The sequence below is a fragment of the Platichthys flesus genome, chromosome 13 (assembly GCF_949316205.1).
Source record: "Platichthys flesus chromosome 13, fPlaFle2.1, whole genome shotgun sequence".
Classification (NCBI taxonomy): Eukaryota; Metazoa; Chordata; class Actinopteri; order Pleuronectiformes; family Pleuronectidae; genus Platichthys; species Platichthys flesus.
The window spans coordinates 7,513,208-7,530,722 of NC_084957.1; the positions used below are offsets into that span (position 1 = coordinate 7,513,208).

The 17,515-nt window shown below is 42.7% G+C and overlaps 1 protein-coding gene across 1 annotated transcript in view; it reads left to right on the forward strand.

The window, feature by feature from the left end:
* The first annotated feature begins 8,402 nt into the window (after positions 1-8,402).
* asic4a (acid-sensing (proton-gated) ion channel family member 4a) overlaps positions 8,403-17,515 on the forward strand; it is a 74,339-nt gene continuing 65,226 nt past the window's right edge. Inside the window, exon 1 of the mRNA XM_062402273.1 lies at positions 8,403-8,978. Coding sequence (XP_062258257.1) covers positions 8,403-8,978 — 576 coding nt within the window. The remainder of the gene's footprint in view (positions 8,979-17,515) is intronic.

Genomic DNA, 17,515 nt, shown 5'->3' on the forward strand with positions numbered 1-17,515 from the left:
GTCTTTCTGATGCTTCTTTTTAAGCCGGTTGAATAGCAGTGCCAATTGATTGATTTCCATAGAAAATGGTAAGATACCTAACCCTGATACTGCCCTTTAAATATAATATTAACACAGCACGCAGCTATGTGTCCTTTCAGTTGTCTGTCAGCATGAGGGGTGAAAAGGTGACCATGAGAGGTGAGACAGAGCTCAGTCTGAAAGAAAGCCAAGCTTGTTTGCCAAGATTAGCAGGGCGCATTCTAAAAAACCAGGTGTTCACATCTACGTAAGTTTTGTAGATGAGGAGAATAATGTTTACATGGAGAGGAAATGCAATAATACGACTGCACATCAAGTCAAGAATGCTCCTCAGGATGTAGGCGGACATGTGTGCTCCTCAACGATTACGACTTCGTAACTTCAGTGAATTCAACACAAGATGCACAAAAACACAAAAACTGAGTCGTGGAACAAAGTCCTATGGATAGAGTTAACAAATGGGGATGATGATGGAAAGAGGAACGTGTGGATGGAACAAAGCCGCGACCTCATCTGTCAAACCAGATGGTGGTTCAGTTATGGCTCCGGCATGTATGACTCCAATGGACGTGGTACTTATTGATGATTTATGATAGAGAGGTAAACATGAGTATTGTCTGTGCTCTGATTCAGCCAAATGCATCAAAGCTCATTGGACAATAATTTATTATTCAGCAAGGCGATGATCCTAAACACAAGGCCAGCAACCAAAGAGGAAAAGTAGTGAGGAGAGTCAGTTACTTGAGATGGGCTGAGATGCCCTATAGAGTTCATATGGCATCTCCTTATTGGATACCATCCATGGAGGATACGCATTATCTGCTGGTGTCCAAGACCTAAGGCAGTGACTTCAAAGGATTTTCCTTAAAACACTAAAAATTATTTAGTTGACCCCCCTGAATATTTCACCAATTACTTTTGAACCCCTAGAGTTCGTAAGCATCCTGGTGAACAGAGAGAGCCAGTGTTGTGCCAAGTTCCGCCTGCTGAGAGCTGTATGCCAATGCCAAGTCCTGGTGTAATGCTGAGTTGTGCCTTCCTGGTGAGGATGTTAAAAAACGTTATCAAGTTCTCCGTCCGTCCACCAGGTCACTGATGTGGTGGAATTTCTCCTGTTGTTCCAGATGGCCATTCCAACAATGACAGACGGGGCGTGTGTGTGTTTGTGTGTTTGTGAGTGAGAGAGAGAGAGAGCAGCTATCTGTCTATGTATTTGATGGAAACACTAGAGTTTCATCTCACAGACATTTCTTTCTTTGCTAATTTGAACCTGCGGAAATCAATTCTATAACACACACTATCTACATTGGTAACTCGAGGGCGATGCATCACTTCTTTTGACAAAAGACTTAGATTTAATTGTTGAACCCACTTTTTCTATTTATATAACGCGAGCCGATTTCCTCCCTCCATGTTTTATTATGTTGCGAACCCCTCTGTATCGAGGATGTGCCGCTCACCAAATGAAGCCACTTTGTGGCTTTAATGTCATGTCTCTGGGACATCATGTGATCTGTAATGGATGGCGTACTCAGGAAATTGTCTCCCAATCAGGGTTAAGTTCAACTCAAGCTATTGCTGTTCATTAATACACATATGACCTATAAAGTACATGTATAGATGAGTTGCAGCAGTGCATAGAGCACATACATACTAGGCACATTAAATCCATGTTCACACAAGCGGCACACACGGAGTTCCTCGATACAGGAGTGATTTGAGTGTTGGACAGTGGTTGTACTGAGGACAGTGCTGTGTGCTGCATGGGGAGAAGAGGGGACAAAGCTTTTGCTGAAGCGAGCCTTCCTCTGCCTGATTGTTCTGTTCTTTCTGCTGGAGGGAAGGAGAGTGAAGGCAGCAGCAGAGCAGCAGGTGGCCGCAGCCTGTTACAACCGTGCACGCTGTCTGTGGTGGAGCACAGGAAGAGCGGAGAGACTGAACAGGTTGGCAGCTGTATGTAGTAATAACGCTGGGGCCGTGTTCACTTTGTGGTGACAAACCAGAACAAGGGTGGTGGGAAAAGCATATGGTTCCATATAATAGGACCAGTGGAGTAGTTACATTGACCATGACTCGCTTTAATTGCCCGTGACACAACCGTGACTTGTCAACCTGTCTGTGTAAAGTCCTTTGAAATTGAACTTTTGCAGATTTGCAGTGGTGGCTGATGCCGTCATCCCTGAAAGTCAGAACTCTTTGTGATTTTGCATGGACACGACAGGGGAGTAAGAGGGTGTTCGGAAATTTATTGTGGTGCCACCGTGTCATTGATGCAGATCAGAGCAAGCTGATAATAAAAATGGGCTTTAGAGGGCATGGATGTCGTCCTCTGAATTCGTCTTTGTGATGCTCTTTATCACGGCTTGTTTACAAATCATTATCATGCCTGCGATTTTATTTTTTGTGAACAAGAGAAAACCTCAAGGATCAGAAACTACAAATATTACAACATAAATGTACTGAAAAGACCTCAGTGATATTGATTTAATAAAAATCATGATAATTCTTAGTGATGAAGAAAGGTGGATATAATACTAAGGATACAGCTTATAGACAGGTTTTTAAGCTTTAATATTAGAGGGAAACACTAGATATCAGATAGAGGTACAGAAAAACCGTAACAGACATTAGTGTCTTCATTATGTTTTAGTACGTATCCTTATTTAGCTGTAACAGTTCATTCAAACTTGTCTTCTCATTGAGCCGAGATCCCTCGTGTTTGCTCGAGCAAAAAACTGAGCAAATATCAGCACAACGTCTGCCGCCCCGACAACTCCACGCCTTCAAATATGAAACATGGAGAAAAACAAGAAATACAATATTTTGTGGCTTTTATGCTAATTTGACATTTTCCCTGCCGGCTCCACAGAGCCAGGTTCTCTGTTGACCACAGATACCTGCCTGTGTTAGTGCTGAGGTGGCAGCCGCCTCTGTTGCATTGAGTCTTTATTATTTGTTATCAACAAATTAATACCTTTCAACTGGAAATTACACACATGCAAGTCTAAAAGTTGAGGTGCTCGTGAACCGAGTTATGGGAAGTGTATGTCAAATCTGTCACTGCACAGGCATATCTCGTGGCTGCACCTTGGGAGCTGAATCGCAGTGCATAGCAAGCATTATTTTTTTCCACTGAGCTCTATCATAAAAAGATTGAGGCAAAGATACAGGATGGTCCTAAAATACAAAATAACAATGTCACTGTGTCTTTAGAGCACACGTTTGTATGACTGTAAATGTGTGACTGGCCTTTTTCTGTTTGACATGTGAGCATTAGCCTAAACTAAATACAAATCAGTTGATAGAAATTCATCATTTGATTAAGAATTGATCCCTGCCAGTATCAATTTCATTCGTTATTTACATTCAAAGTGAGAACCACAGTGTTCAGCATTTAATGATTTGAAATATCGTTGCCAGCAGCTTTTTTCTAATCACATTTGAAAGAATAGCCAAGTCAATCTTGACCAGTTTAGATTCCATCCTGTTCCTATATTTTCCAGTCATCTGTGTAAGAGAGACAACCCCAGCGACCTCAGGCTTTCATAATCGGTAGATCGTCACTAAATAACGTGCAATTAAAGCTGCATTTGTGTAGTTACTGTTATATTAACAACAGTGTTGTATCTGTGTGTAAACTAATTTATTTACAAAATACTGTAACTACACAAAAGTGCCTGCAGAAGTACAGACTTTATAAAGATGAAAAAGATATAAAAGATAAATGCACCGTCAGTTTTATTTGAGGAAAATTGTCAGATCCGTTACTTGAGACCTGCGGGATTCAAATATCTCTTCATTTCTGCATGTCCAACATAGATTGTATATAAAGATGGATGACATGTTTACACTTCCTCACACAATCCAGAAATTAAGCCCAAAAATTCCAAATAGAAATGCTGCCACCTTACAAAAATGACATCATCTGGAGCGAGGGGGGGGGGGGGCGGGGGCATGGTAGGACCTTTATACCATGGTATAAAGGTCCTGCCGATACACACACTCGACCAATTGTGAATCAGTTATCCATGTTGCTTTTACATTATCAAAAAAACTAATAAAACCAACCTTATCCTAAAAATCTCTACTTAAATAAACATCAGAGTGATAGGGACGACTTAAGAGCTCAGAAACCATCTTTGATCCTAGGTTTCTATAGAATCAGACTTACTTTTTGCAACCAATGGAGTTGCCCTCTGCTGGTCATTCAAAAGACGATTTCACTTCTTGGGGCCAGTCTACATAAACAAAAAATGTATACAGTTAACTTCAGTTAATTTTATATGATCGTACTTCTGCTTCCTCTCAAATCTTCTAAAGATATAAATATGTGAGATGTTTAATCTAATACCGAAATTTCCCCAAGTTTCCCCAGCAAATTTCTGACAAAAAGATGATTCAGCTCACACTGGCACATGGATAGATGTTGTTAAATACGTTGAAGGATAACCGAAGCAAATACACTCAAATCTTCTGAAACCTTTGTCCAAAAACGTATTATTCTTGGATTGCTGTAAATTACTTTTGGGGAAAAAACAGGGGTGAATAATAATGTGTATTGATTTGGATCATAGCCTGTGTATGAAAACAACATAACAGCTCCACATAGGTGAAGCTAAATCATCTAGATGGCCCCCTGGAGGCTGGCTGCAGCATTAGTCGTGAACCCTGTTACCTCAATGTTAGAACACCTATTGATGTGATCATGACATGTAGCTCCAAGTTCTGGAGAAAGATGATGAGTAAGCCGCCATTTTTTTGTTTTTGACCCCAAACAAAAAAATTGATTTGGCAGAAAAAGTCACCTTTACCTAAACAAATACATTCTGTTTGACAGAAGACTATATAAAGCGAGACCACATGACAGCACACCAAAAGTGAAGACAATTCATCTTGATCGCCCCCTGGTGGCTGGCTGTAGTTAGAGTCATAAAGACAAGCTGTCCATGGTTGTGGATGAGCCCTTAACTAAACCAGTAAAGGTGAAATACATTTTTAGGTTGTTCTCATCACACTGATGCGTTTCAAGTTAAAGTTTGGTTTTAATTAGTTATTTGAAATGTTTGTGAAACGTCATGATTGACAGCTGAGACTGATTCGCAATTTGTAGAGTGCGTACATTGGCCAGAGCTCAAAATATCGCGGCTCCATCTCCTAATTGCTACTGCGCAGACTCTGGCTTCGGATTATGCCAAAAAAAGCCAGATGGCAGCACCTGTGTTCCTGAATATTTCAGCTTCGATTTTATTCAACAGGAAGAGGCAGAGAAACACCTTCATGGGCCTATGATCTGGATCAATATTTCAACATGTATCGCACGCTCTCTTAGATCCCCCTGTTGAAAACACAAACCTGCTGACTAGACTCTGGCATTATAGCCTGTTTCTTCTACAGGAACCTAACGCTGGTTGACACTAGTATATTTAAGGTGAGGGGTATAGACATTTTTCATTATTTTTACTGATGTTAGAACCAAAGTTGTATTTTCTCTGCCTCCTGACTCTCTCTGAGTGTGATACAGAGAGTGTTGGTGCGTGGACGAGAGAAGGGGGGGGGGGGGGGGGGGGGGCTTGCAAGTGAATAAGAGAAAACAACACAACGGAATAGAACGACACGATTCTGTGATGATGTTGTGTAGTTTGTGGGAATTGTGTTTCCCCCCCACAAAGCTGTTACTTATGAATCTGTTATTGACTGTGAAAGGGGAGGCAGTGGTGACATATAACCTGCAGAACTTAAATGTTTCCAGTTCAGATGCTGAGTTGGATACCGGGGGCTCTGACTGTGGCTTCTGGATTTACTTTGTTAAAAACAAATAAAAGAAGAGCTTTGTCTAAATTACTCAGAGCAGTGTGAGACCTCCTTCCTTCACTTCATCAGCTGCATTTCAGATATTCCCTTTGGAATCGGCCGTTATCTGTCGATTGCCAGATATCTTTAACTGTTGAGCTTTGTAGTGTCCACTATATGTTCACATCTACCCTGCAGCGTTTTACATTTTTTCAATTTCATATTTGGAAAAAAACAAATCTGCAACCAGTCAGGGATAATTTGTTTCTTTTGGTTGTGATGGGCGCCTGTCTTTTCTAACCCAACCCTTTGGACAGTGAGCTGAAGAAAAGCATCAGTTGACCACAGTGATAGACCGACTGTCCAATAGAAGCAGCTGTTGGCTGAGATGATAAGTGTCAGCCTGTCCTCTGATGGAGGACATCATCCCCCCCACACAACTCACCTTTCAGCTCAATGAACTGCCTTTATTTCTTGATAAACAAATAAAAAAGAGCACATTTCAACCTTCCCAGCATTTTTTATTTGTATTTTCTCAACACTCACAGCGCAGCCTTGTGTTTGAAAAGGAGGATAAAGGTGCTCATGGATCAAGGAATTCAGTATTTGTATAATGTGCTGTTGTGTTAGGAGAGACTGTGAGGCCACACAAAATTCCCTGCTGCTGGGTTTTAATGTTTGTGCAAAATTACATGTTATTCACAATGTCCAAAATAACTTGAAGGTCAGCAGCGTTTAATCCTTTGTATTTCATTTTCAGGGCATCAAACACAACACAGGCCCAGGGTTTTGGAGTATAACTGGCTCTGACAAACAAATACAATGCCATCCGCTCCTTGAATTATTTTCATGTGCCAGATGTGGCCGTGTGTTTTTTACTCACATTTGGTATTTAGTCATGGCGTGGACTGTGAGCTTCCATTCCCTCTGTGTGAGACTGTAAATAAGCCCAGGATCCTCTGGGAGCGACTACATAAAACACTGTGGTTAGCAGACCTCAGTGCCTGCCAGGGGCTGAGCTAGACCACGCACACTCCACTTCTATCAAGTAAAGGCAATATCCACCATATCTCTGTTTATCTAGCAGGAGAACAAACCATCCAGAGACAATTCTGCTGGATAGAGGTGTAAAAGGCAGATGTCGGATTGTCCTGACAAAAAGCATTGAGGGAAAAAAAGGCTTTCATATGGACGTTTTTCCTTTGGTCACCAACAAATATGCTGTTTTGAACCATCTTATCATTGCTAGCATTTAGTGTTCAAAAAGGCCCTTAGCTTAAAATGTTATAATATACTTTGAAAAAGGGTGAGGAGTAAAAGAACAAACCTGATTTCTTTTGTATCCGTGTGCATCCATTCTGCCTCTCTGAAGCTCTCTCCGCCTTGACTCGGCACGTGTGTTTAGAGCGGTTGAATTAACTTTTAAATATGCCTTTTCTCTAGAGGTCCCAGCCCCCTGTGATGTGACCCGCATGACTAATTCCATTTAAAGGGGAATAACATGCATTAGGGCGCTCCCTTTTCTGCCTCGCATTTGCATAATTTTGTTTGGCAACTTGGAAAAGGGCCATTAACAGCACCGGGACACACACGCTAAAGGGGAGGGACGGAGGCAGATCAATAGTTTATATCAACATCTTTTCGCAGCATTGATGTCCGGATCAGGAGACGTTCACTGATTCAACCCTGTGCTTGAGTCCTGTGATGCTGCCATTAGCTCCTGATAAGGGAACGCCGTTGTACTGCCTCTCTCAATCTCTGACGGACACGTTCGCAGGATCAATAGTCTTTTACTTTTTTTGGGTTGCAAAGACAAGATTGATTGCCAGTAGTTGCCTCGTGCTCAATTTCTCATCTCACGCTCCTCTTTATTGTTTCAATTAGGGATTCTCTAGAGACCTTATCGGGGGGGGGTTGCATTAAAAATCAACGACCCCTGTGATTTTCATCAAACGCTGCATGTTTGGAAGGAAAACCTTTAACTCCAACTTTATTCAGGTCAGGAAGTAAAAGCACCGTCCAAGCATGTGGATTAAGCAGGAGCGGGGGGGGGGGGGGGATGCTGTCTGCGGGAGGCATGTGGATGACCGGGGGAAGTTGTGACTCGCGTCAGTGAGGGGGAAATAATCACAATGCTACCTTCTCATGAATTATTAAGTGCCCTGTGTCTATTTTAGCCCGTCTCAAAATGCTGCATCTCTTTCCGTGGGTCTGAGGCAGCGTGGAAGCCTCTGTTTTTTGACAGCTGTATTAATGCTGATAAGCGAGAGTGTGTGAGCCGATCAAGTAGTGAGACAAGCGTTCGGAGCAGTAGCAGCACAGCACAGCACAGCACAGCACAGCAGCAGCAGCAGCATCAGCAGCGCACTAGTCACTAGGAGCCGTGGCGGTAGGAGCAGCAGCAGCACTATCAGTCAGAGCACAGGCAGCAGCGGCAGCGGCAGCAGCAACAAACTCTCCCCTGTCTCTTTCTCTTCTTTGTGGAGTTGTTTCCTGCTCGGAGGACAAAAGCCAAGGAAGTGGGAGTGAAGTGATCCGGGGCTGATAGCTGCCATTAAAATAAAAACCAAAACGCAGACCTGGCTGCCCCCATGCCTATCGAATTTGTTTGCAAAATCAAATTTGCAGAGGAGGATGAGAAGCAGAAAAGCAAACAGGATGGGGACAAGGAGAGCCTGATCGAGGAGAGCTGCACGCCTCCAGCCAAGGACTTGGCCGGGTTTGCTAACTCCTGCTCCCTCCATGGGATTAACCACATCTTTGTGTCCGGTCGCCTGGGCATCCGGCAGACTCTCTGGGCTCTCGCCTTTTTGACTTCCCTGGCACTGTTTCTGTACCATGCAGCTAAGTGTGCCATCTCTTACCTGGAGCACCCTCATGTCACAGCTCTCAACGAGGAGGCAAGCCCCGAGATGGTTTTCCCCGCTGTGACCATCTGCAACATCAACCGCTTTCGCTTCTCCGCACTCACTGATGCCGACATCTACCACCTGGCAAACTTCACAGGTCTGCCCCCCAAAAACCGGGATGGGCACAAACCCACTGATTTAATGTATCCTGCCCCTGATATGCAGGACATCTTCAACAGGACGGGACATCAGCTAGAAGAGATGCTCATGAGCTGCAATTTCAGCGGACAGAACTGCTCGGCCGAGGACTTCTCCGTGGTGAGTGCAAAAGTTTCTCAAAGTTCACATGATCTGATAACTCCTTCACCGTCAGTGGTTCCATCAAAGCTTTAGTTGACAAGCCTCGTATAAGTACAAATTCAAACATTTTTACATTTAGCCGAAGCATGTGTGCATAACTTTACAAGGTTGAGCTGGTTCATACCAAACTACAGAGGAGCATGAAAGTAGAATGAACACCAAGGAGTAAGAGGGATTGAAATTCTCTCTGTGCCTGCACTCATCCCCCGGGGCCATGTGGTTCCCACGATACATGTCTACATGCAACATTCATGGCTTCGGCTCAGTCATTGAGCTGAATCTCTCTTCAACCTAAGTTCTTAGCAGCAACAGTGTTGCTCTCCAGCCGAGTGTTACAGCCTGAACCAGAATCTATTATGTCAAAGAACAAAGGCGACTCCCAAGCCAGAGAAACAGAGAGCTGTCACATGTGGTTGGACACTTTTCCTGGGCAAACTGTGCTTTAATGCTGCCTCCAACTCGGTTTGCTCAGAGTGCATCGTGGCAACACAATTGTCATAGAAAATAGCGGAGTCTCGTCTTCCTCTCTTTTCCCTCTCTCCCTGTTGCTCCCCCTCTCGCTCTTTCTGTCATTGCAGAGCAGCTGCCTCTCTCCCCTCTCTCTCTCTCTCCCTCTGAGCTCTTGTACCTTTCAGGAGAGAAGGAGTGATGCCTCTTCAACGTTGTATTTCAATCTTGCTGCTGTTAAGATTAAATATTTAAAGACAGACATACATGATTTTTGCATTAGCCAGATTGACTAAAAGGGATGGAACAATCTCCATCAGAGGGAAAATGTGTGTCTCTGTGTGTGTGTCTGTGTGTGTTTGAGAGAGAGAGAGAGAGAGAGAGAGAGAGAGAGCGAGAGAGAGAAAGACAGCGAGAAAGAGGGAGCAAGGGATCAGGGGAAAGAGGGAGAGTTTGTGCCAGTGTTCTGTGCACTATTTATTAAAGGCACTGTCCTTGCAGGAGATGGATTTCCCCATCTCTCCTACAGGAAAAGGAATATGCAATTGCTTTTGTGATGACAAAGTGCAGGTGTCAAGTCTTAATAGGGTATGTTGAACATTGATATGCTCACCTTCCTGAGACCTAAAGGATCCGTCTCATCACATGGATGGCGCTACATTACCTGTGATGTGCCAAATTAGACCAGAGAAAGACACATCACGGCCTCTGGTTCGGTTTCTCTAACGACGCACGGATGTATTTATTTCTCCCAGTTGTCTTCAAAGACAGCCTCACATAGGGGACATCAAATCACCTGTGACATGAGAATGGATCCCCCTCCAACAAATCCTCAGTTGCTCTATCAGGCTCCTCAGGGCAGCCGGAAAACCCAAAAAGCAACACCATGACTCTAAAAGTTTATAATGTGCTTGGAGCAAGTTTGACAGCAATGTCCTCTGACACTTTGACACCCTGCCCTCCCTGAGTACATTCATTAGCGGGCAATTCTGACATCCAGGAAACGTCTGTCCCCTGTCAGTGAATGAAACGTCCGATCGCTCTCCGTGGACGGCATGTGACTTCATCACAGATTAGGATCCCGTTTAAAGTTCCCAAAGCTGCTGTTTTGTCTGCATTGGCGATGTGATCTGCATTTCCTGGGGCTGTCAGTGAGATTTCTTACAGGCTGCTTGCTGCCTCCGTGCATGACAAATCACTTAGTCTGCGGATGCACTTCTGGGAGTGCATGCGGAGGAAGCACTGGGAGGAAGAAGTCCTGGGAACAGAATGTAAAAGTCACGGTGCAAATGAAACACGCAAACATTTGTTTGCGTTTGCATACGTGTGTGAGTTGTATCTTTAAAGCCCACATCATTTAGTACGGCATGAAAAAAGCCAATATTACAGGTGTTGTGATATTAATCACATGCAAACATGTTCAAGCCCACATACAAAACCCTCTGTCATTTTTCTTCCTCCCACATCGGCTTCTTGTAATGTGTTTTCTTTCCATTGATCAATCTGGGAGATGATGAAATATAATTGAAATATTATCGACATCATAGATTTTCGGTTAATGGACCATTGAGGGCGGGGGGGCATTAGATCTCAGGTTTGCATTTTGCCGTATTCTACTCGTTACTAATGCTTATAATTTAATGAATCATTGCATTTGAATGAGATATGGATAAATGTTTTATGCTTTAAATACCTCAATTTCAAGAAATGCATGTATGAGTTTTTATACTTATATTGTAATATATTAGTTTATTCCCACTATGCATTCAGTCACAGTTCAAAAGGCTTAATTGAATGCTTACAGTCGTCTGGCTGCTCTAATTTAAGGGAGAAAAATACAGAAACCACACAGCAGTGAAATTTGTTTTCCTCTCTTCGGCATGCTGGACTAGCGTAATTATTTGACGTCGGTAATAAGGCCATTCTTTATAATTAAAGATTACATTATTGACTTGGATTAATCACAGAAGATAAAGCTGATTCAACAAGCCATGAATAAATAGATTAATATTTTTCTCCTAGTCTGACTCTGAATAATTGTTCATCTATTGTGCGGTGCTGACGCTGAGATGAGCAGTGAGCCCTTTGGCTTTTTTCTTTTCAAACAGAGCTCTGAATTGGTTTGCTCTGACTCTCAGCTGTGTTTGCTGCTGCATTATCAGATTTTGCTCTCAGCAAGGACAGATCCCTTCTGCATATATTCATGGAGATAGCTAAACAGCTATAGGGAAGCATGTGAGGTGATCTATAAAAACACGGGTTAACGGGGACAACAGCGAGCAGCTCTCCGCCTGCAGTCTGTCATTGTACCGAAGCCCCTGTTGTGTGTTTAATAGATAATTGAATGTTTAATAGTATACGTCACGGATGATGTTGACCCTGTTCAGCTGTCCTGTCTTCATGGCGTGAAATCCAAAACTACATTTATGTGAATCAATACTGTGAATAAATGTCACAAAAAGAGACGTTATTGAGATGATCTCAATAAATATTCTGCCCATTGTGTGGTTCACGTGGGGAAGAAAAAAACAATTGGTGAGCAAAGGAAAAATATTGCACTCAGACGGAGATGAGTCACCGAAACTACATACTGCTACGGTTTCCAGCTTTATTTCCACTGGGAAACAAGTTTTGCATTTGGCTGGCATGTTGACACATGCACACGGGCAGAGGGGGCAAGGTCACACCATTTGTCACGTCTCTTACCCGGGCGTGCCGTGGTGTGTAAGATGTGGTTTTTCGAGCCGATGCGTCTGTAAAAAGATACAAGAGTGTGGTCCTCCCTCTTATGTGCAGATGACTGTGAGAGTGACATCCACTTCCCCAGTGAGTCAAAGCCTGTACATCCCTTAATAGTACACCACCCACCCAACACACACACACACACACACACTCCTATACGCGTACACACACAAACGCACGCTGACACGTCTCGCACAGCCATCCTCCTTCCCCCTGGTGGAGAGCGAGGAGTGTGGGAGCGTGAAAGTGACTGGCTATCTGGACTGGCTTCGTCTCCAACAGGCTGTCAATTACCCGTCTGCAGTTCCACTGCTGTGGGTGTCCCTGCAGCTTAGCATGCTGTCTGATATCTGATCCAAACACCCAACCCTGAGGCCAGCGCCGTGCATTACTACACCACATCCAATAAACAAACAAAATACCTGCTCCTTTTCTCTATTTAACCCTTCTTTACCCTTCCTAATATGCAAAAAAAACAGACCACTGATTCCATATCTTGTCTACGCAATGAAGGCAAAAGGTGGAATGCTGCTTTCACAAGCCACTTTGGTCCCACTCTACTCCTTCCCCAGCTTCTCCTCCTCCTCCTCCTCCTCCTCCTCCAGCGTATCAGAGGAAGATGAATTACGGTGCAGTTGGTCGGCTGCTCCTCCTGATATGCATCAGCACTGTCTAATCAGATGAAACCCACCTGTGACCAGCCGCTGGATAACACCAATATGCAAACAGTTTATATCTGGGGGAAGATTTACCTTTTCTATCACTCCCTGAGCCGGTTTTAAAACCCCTCGCCGTGCCACGCTTTGCACTGTGGGTTTGATGAGGGGGATCTGTGGCTAAGGCATGGCTTTTAACTCCACGATAAAGGCTTCCGATGTTGTGGTACAGCTAAACCCCCTCTCCCCCTCTCTCTCTAACCCCTGGGAGTCTTTTACTCACACAGACATTTGTCTCTTTCTGACAAGTCATACACCAGGCTGTCGGTAGTGTTAATGTGGCTGCACACACACACAAACATGTGTATTCAGAGTGTGTAGAGTGCAGATGGAATGCTTCCCCATACAAACACACACAGGTTTCATCACAGATTGAGAGAGCCGGGCTCGCAAGATTGATCATGACTCCTGACTGGGTGCCCCTCCCTCTCAGAGGGATCAATACATCCCTCAGTCAGATTGCTTCCCTGCCCTTCCTACTCCGAGCCTGGTGTGACTAATTATCCTGTGCCTGTGTTTTGGGCCCGGTCTCAGATGCATTTGTTAATGCCGCCAGAGTTAGTGAAGAATTTGATCTTTAGAACAAGATATCTGTTTGTTTTAGCGTATATCCAGCCCAAATCAATCAATATACACTGTCTACCTTTTCCCTAAAGGGCGCTGAAATTATCGAGCAGCGCAAGATGACTCACAGCCCGGTCTCTGCACGGAGGGATGGGGAGGAATGAGTGTTTTGATAGAGTGAAGTCAAATTTAAAGTCGGAATCCGAAAGTCAAAATGGGTTTTTTTCATATGGGAGTTGATCGATGTCTAGCAGTGCGAGAAATGTATGTTTCCACCAAGGCAGCTCTGCCTGAGTAAGAATCTACCTAATGAAGAACAAACAGGAATAGATGAAGAATGCATTTATTTCCTTGATTAGATTAATCAGACATTTTAAAAAGTCAAATGAATTAGCTCTAATAAAAGAAGTGTGTATGTCGCAGTTTATTTTTTTCCTCCTGGATATAAATGTTTCTGACGTCCTCCTACAGCAACAAAGCTATTAAATGGTTGTGAAGGGGTCATTTTCAAAGTTGCTATATTATCAGTGTGAAAGGTTTCAGTTGCATCTCCTCTGCTTCAGTGACCCAAATACACCCAGTTAAAGCCACTGCCCACAGTCCTGCTGTCCGTCCCGGCTTTCAAATCGACTCATTAGCCAGTGGATGTAGGAAAAAAGACTTTGATCTCTTTTCTGGTGAAGCTTAGAAATTATTTTAGTAGAGAACATGCATTTTTCTTAAAAATATAAATGACTCAAACTTCATTTAGCCTTTTTTTTCCTTTAAATTGTACGTTCGCCGTGCAGATAGCTACGATTATTGGAAAGCCTTCAGCCAAGCACACTTTTCTTCTTAGTTCCAATGTGAGCTTTTTATTTTGTCAAGTTTCTCACTCTCTGAATACATTAGTGGAAAATTCCTCTGAAAAATTAACCAAGCTTGCTTTTAGACCAGTGCCACCATAATGGGTTTGTGCTTGTTCATTCCTCGTGCTCGTAAGGTTTAATTACTTTGGGGGGGATAGCGCATGCAGGAGATGGACAAAAAAATAGAGACACCTTAACGGTGTAATTCAGTTCTACGCAGGAGTGCAAAAAAATAGATACCGAAACAACGATAATTAAATGCTCCGGGTAGGGACGTGAACTGATACAAAGAAAAGTCAGCGTGATTTCTTCTGCTTTTATAACTCTTTCTGGAGTCCGACTGCACAGAAGTAACTCACAGACGGAGGGCACATTACAGATCATGGACCTGAGCCACTTAATTAGAGGCGTCAAACGAGAGAGCAGCATGTGGGATGATTTTGAGTTCAAACCAGAATTACTTACTTTAAAAGCTTAATGTCGTCTTGCAGACAGTTTCTAAATTTAAACTAATTGGGCCCAAAAAAATTAAAAATCTCTGCAAATATTACCCAGCTGTCAAAAGGGAAGATTAGAGATTTTAAATGAGGAAATGTCAGTAAGATAACCAACAATACCATGGTTAATGTGAATGAGAGAAAAGCGGTTAGCTAGCAGTGTAATGTCACGCTTCAATGAAGCTGCTGTGGGCCGAGCGGTCTGCAGAATACAATAGTGAGAGAGTCTGGGGGGGGGGAAGAAGCAGCAGTGGTGACTTTATATGTTAAATCAAGGGTGTCTGCAAGATTATTTGAGTCATTCACCTTCAAAAAGGTGAACTGAGCTGAGCTTGACTGAACATTTACAGTAATAGTGTGCTGGTTTACTGTTACGACCAAATGGAGGCAAAACTGAAGTAAAATACATTTCTGATTGAAAGTCAACTGATATAATCCAGAGAAAAGCTCGAGAGACTCACTGTTAATTCACATCCGGGGATATTTCAGATTTTCATCAAACAACACCTCACATTGTGCTGCTCCGTGTCCCCACGCGTTGTTGCCCCCCCCCTGTGTGTCTGATGTTTTCAATAGATTTGAAATGTAGAAATCATGTCCAGCGCGACGTGGATGAAAATGTCAGTTGGCTACAATTCCGCCGATGGAAATAGCATAGAGCACAAATGTCATAGTGAATATTTACCCCTGGCGTCATCTGAACATGAGGGGCTCGTCTGTCCGCTTGGCTGGACACTTGGCCTTTATTCTGAATTATATCTTGTCACACACTAGGCTGTGGCCCTTGCTGTTTGTCTTTATTTTTTATTTTTTATCTGAGTATGTAACCACACACATTTCACATAATGTTGTCTCAACAAATGTGCTTTTTAACTACCTTTTCTCTCTCTCTCTCTCTCTCTCTCTCTCTCTCTCTCTCTCTCTCTCTCTCTCTCTCTGGGCACTCCTGGCTACGGTTAATGAAAACAGGGTTTGAGCTACAGTACATAAACACTAAAGTGTCATGACAGGTGTGATACTTTGTCCAGATCTGTCTGGCTTTTTGGGGTGAACCACCGCGAGCAGGCCGTCCTCATGATGATGTTTGGCATACCTTGTAGCTGCCTCTCGGGGGGCGTATGCCATGATATGTCAAATGGCTCAGAGGTTGGGTCAGCAGCAAATGTACCAAATGCTTTTTCCCCCTTCCTGCGTGATGTTTGTACAGACGGAAAAACCCTGACATTCTAAATTACTTAATAATGCACACAGAGCTTATGGAACAATATGCTATGATAGAAAGCGTTAAATAATTCAACCTAATGCCTTCCTAATGTTGCTAGCTCCTACTGGGCGTCTTTGAGGCCAGTGGCTGTGGAGAGACCCTGGTTATGTCTTTATACTGTTTGGTAAATCTTAGTAGAATCAATGTTGGGTTAAGAATTTCCATCAGAATTGAATTTACTTCGCCTTTTTACCATTGCTGTTGGAGAGCTACTGCTGTGTTGCAGATAAAGATTATAGCCTTAGAGCCTCTTCAGTCACAATATGACCAACAACATTAGAAGACTTCATCCTGACCAACCAGCGGGCTTCACTTCTCATAAGGCTGAACACTTTGAGAAAATACAGGATTTTTTCGGACCAATATATGATTATTTTTATGATTAATTATGAAAGTTGTTATTTTGTCCTGATTAGTGTTTTTATGCTGCTATGGTGCAGAATACATTCTATGTATTCTGTTTTTTTACACTGGATTCATACAAACAGATTAAGCTTGATTACTTGTCATATATAACTTTACAATATTTACTTAACCAGTGTTATTTCAGAGTTCTGTTAAGCAATCTACACAATCTTCTAACCCGAGTTCTTTTCAAAATAACAGCTTTGTAATTCTGTTTGGTATAAAGCATTGCAGCTACAAAATAAGTGTGCTTTTACTTTGTAGATAAATTACTAAAGAGTAAGTGAGGCTGTCACCGTGACGGAGATCAGCACCCACAACACTCATGAACGTCTGTGTCAGTCCAAACTGGAGAAATAAGAATAATGAAATCATCACAATGATCTGGTGAGACAGATATTATTGCTGGCGGGCCCTTTTTTTATCAGAGAATGTAGAAGAAGATGATTTCAACTCGGTCTGTAGACTGAGCGTTGAGGCCCAGCCCCCCACTGACTGCAAGGCTCTGGTCAATGAGATGAGCAGTTCACAAGATTTACGTTCGTTCCACATACAGACTGACTGACGGGTAGATGGCTAGAATCAGATCCTGGGGTTGATACCTCAACCTGGGGTTGATACCTCTCATCCCCAAAATGAACCAATAGCTCTCCTTTGTTGGTTTTAAAGCTAAAATCACACTAAATTATTCCAATAAGTGACATATCTGCATATTTGCACTTTTGATGTTTTATTTTCTCCTCAGTTGTTTATATATATTTTGATATATATACATTATTTTCTTTTTTAAATTTGATATTCCATTTTATTCTATTTTACACTATTTCTATCTTATTTTATTGTATAGGTTGTAATAACTTGAGCATTGTTAGAAGAGAGCCTGAGACTCAAGCATTTCACTGCCAGCGACTTCTTAATGTTATTGTTGTGCATTTGACAATAAAAATCTTGAATCTTGAAATAAGTCACAACATGAAGAAGTGGTGTTATTTTATTATTGATGGAATCTGCA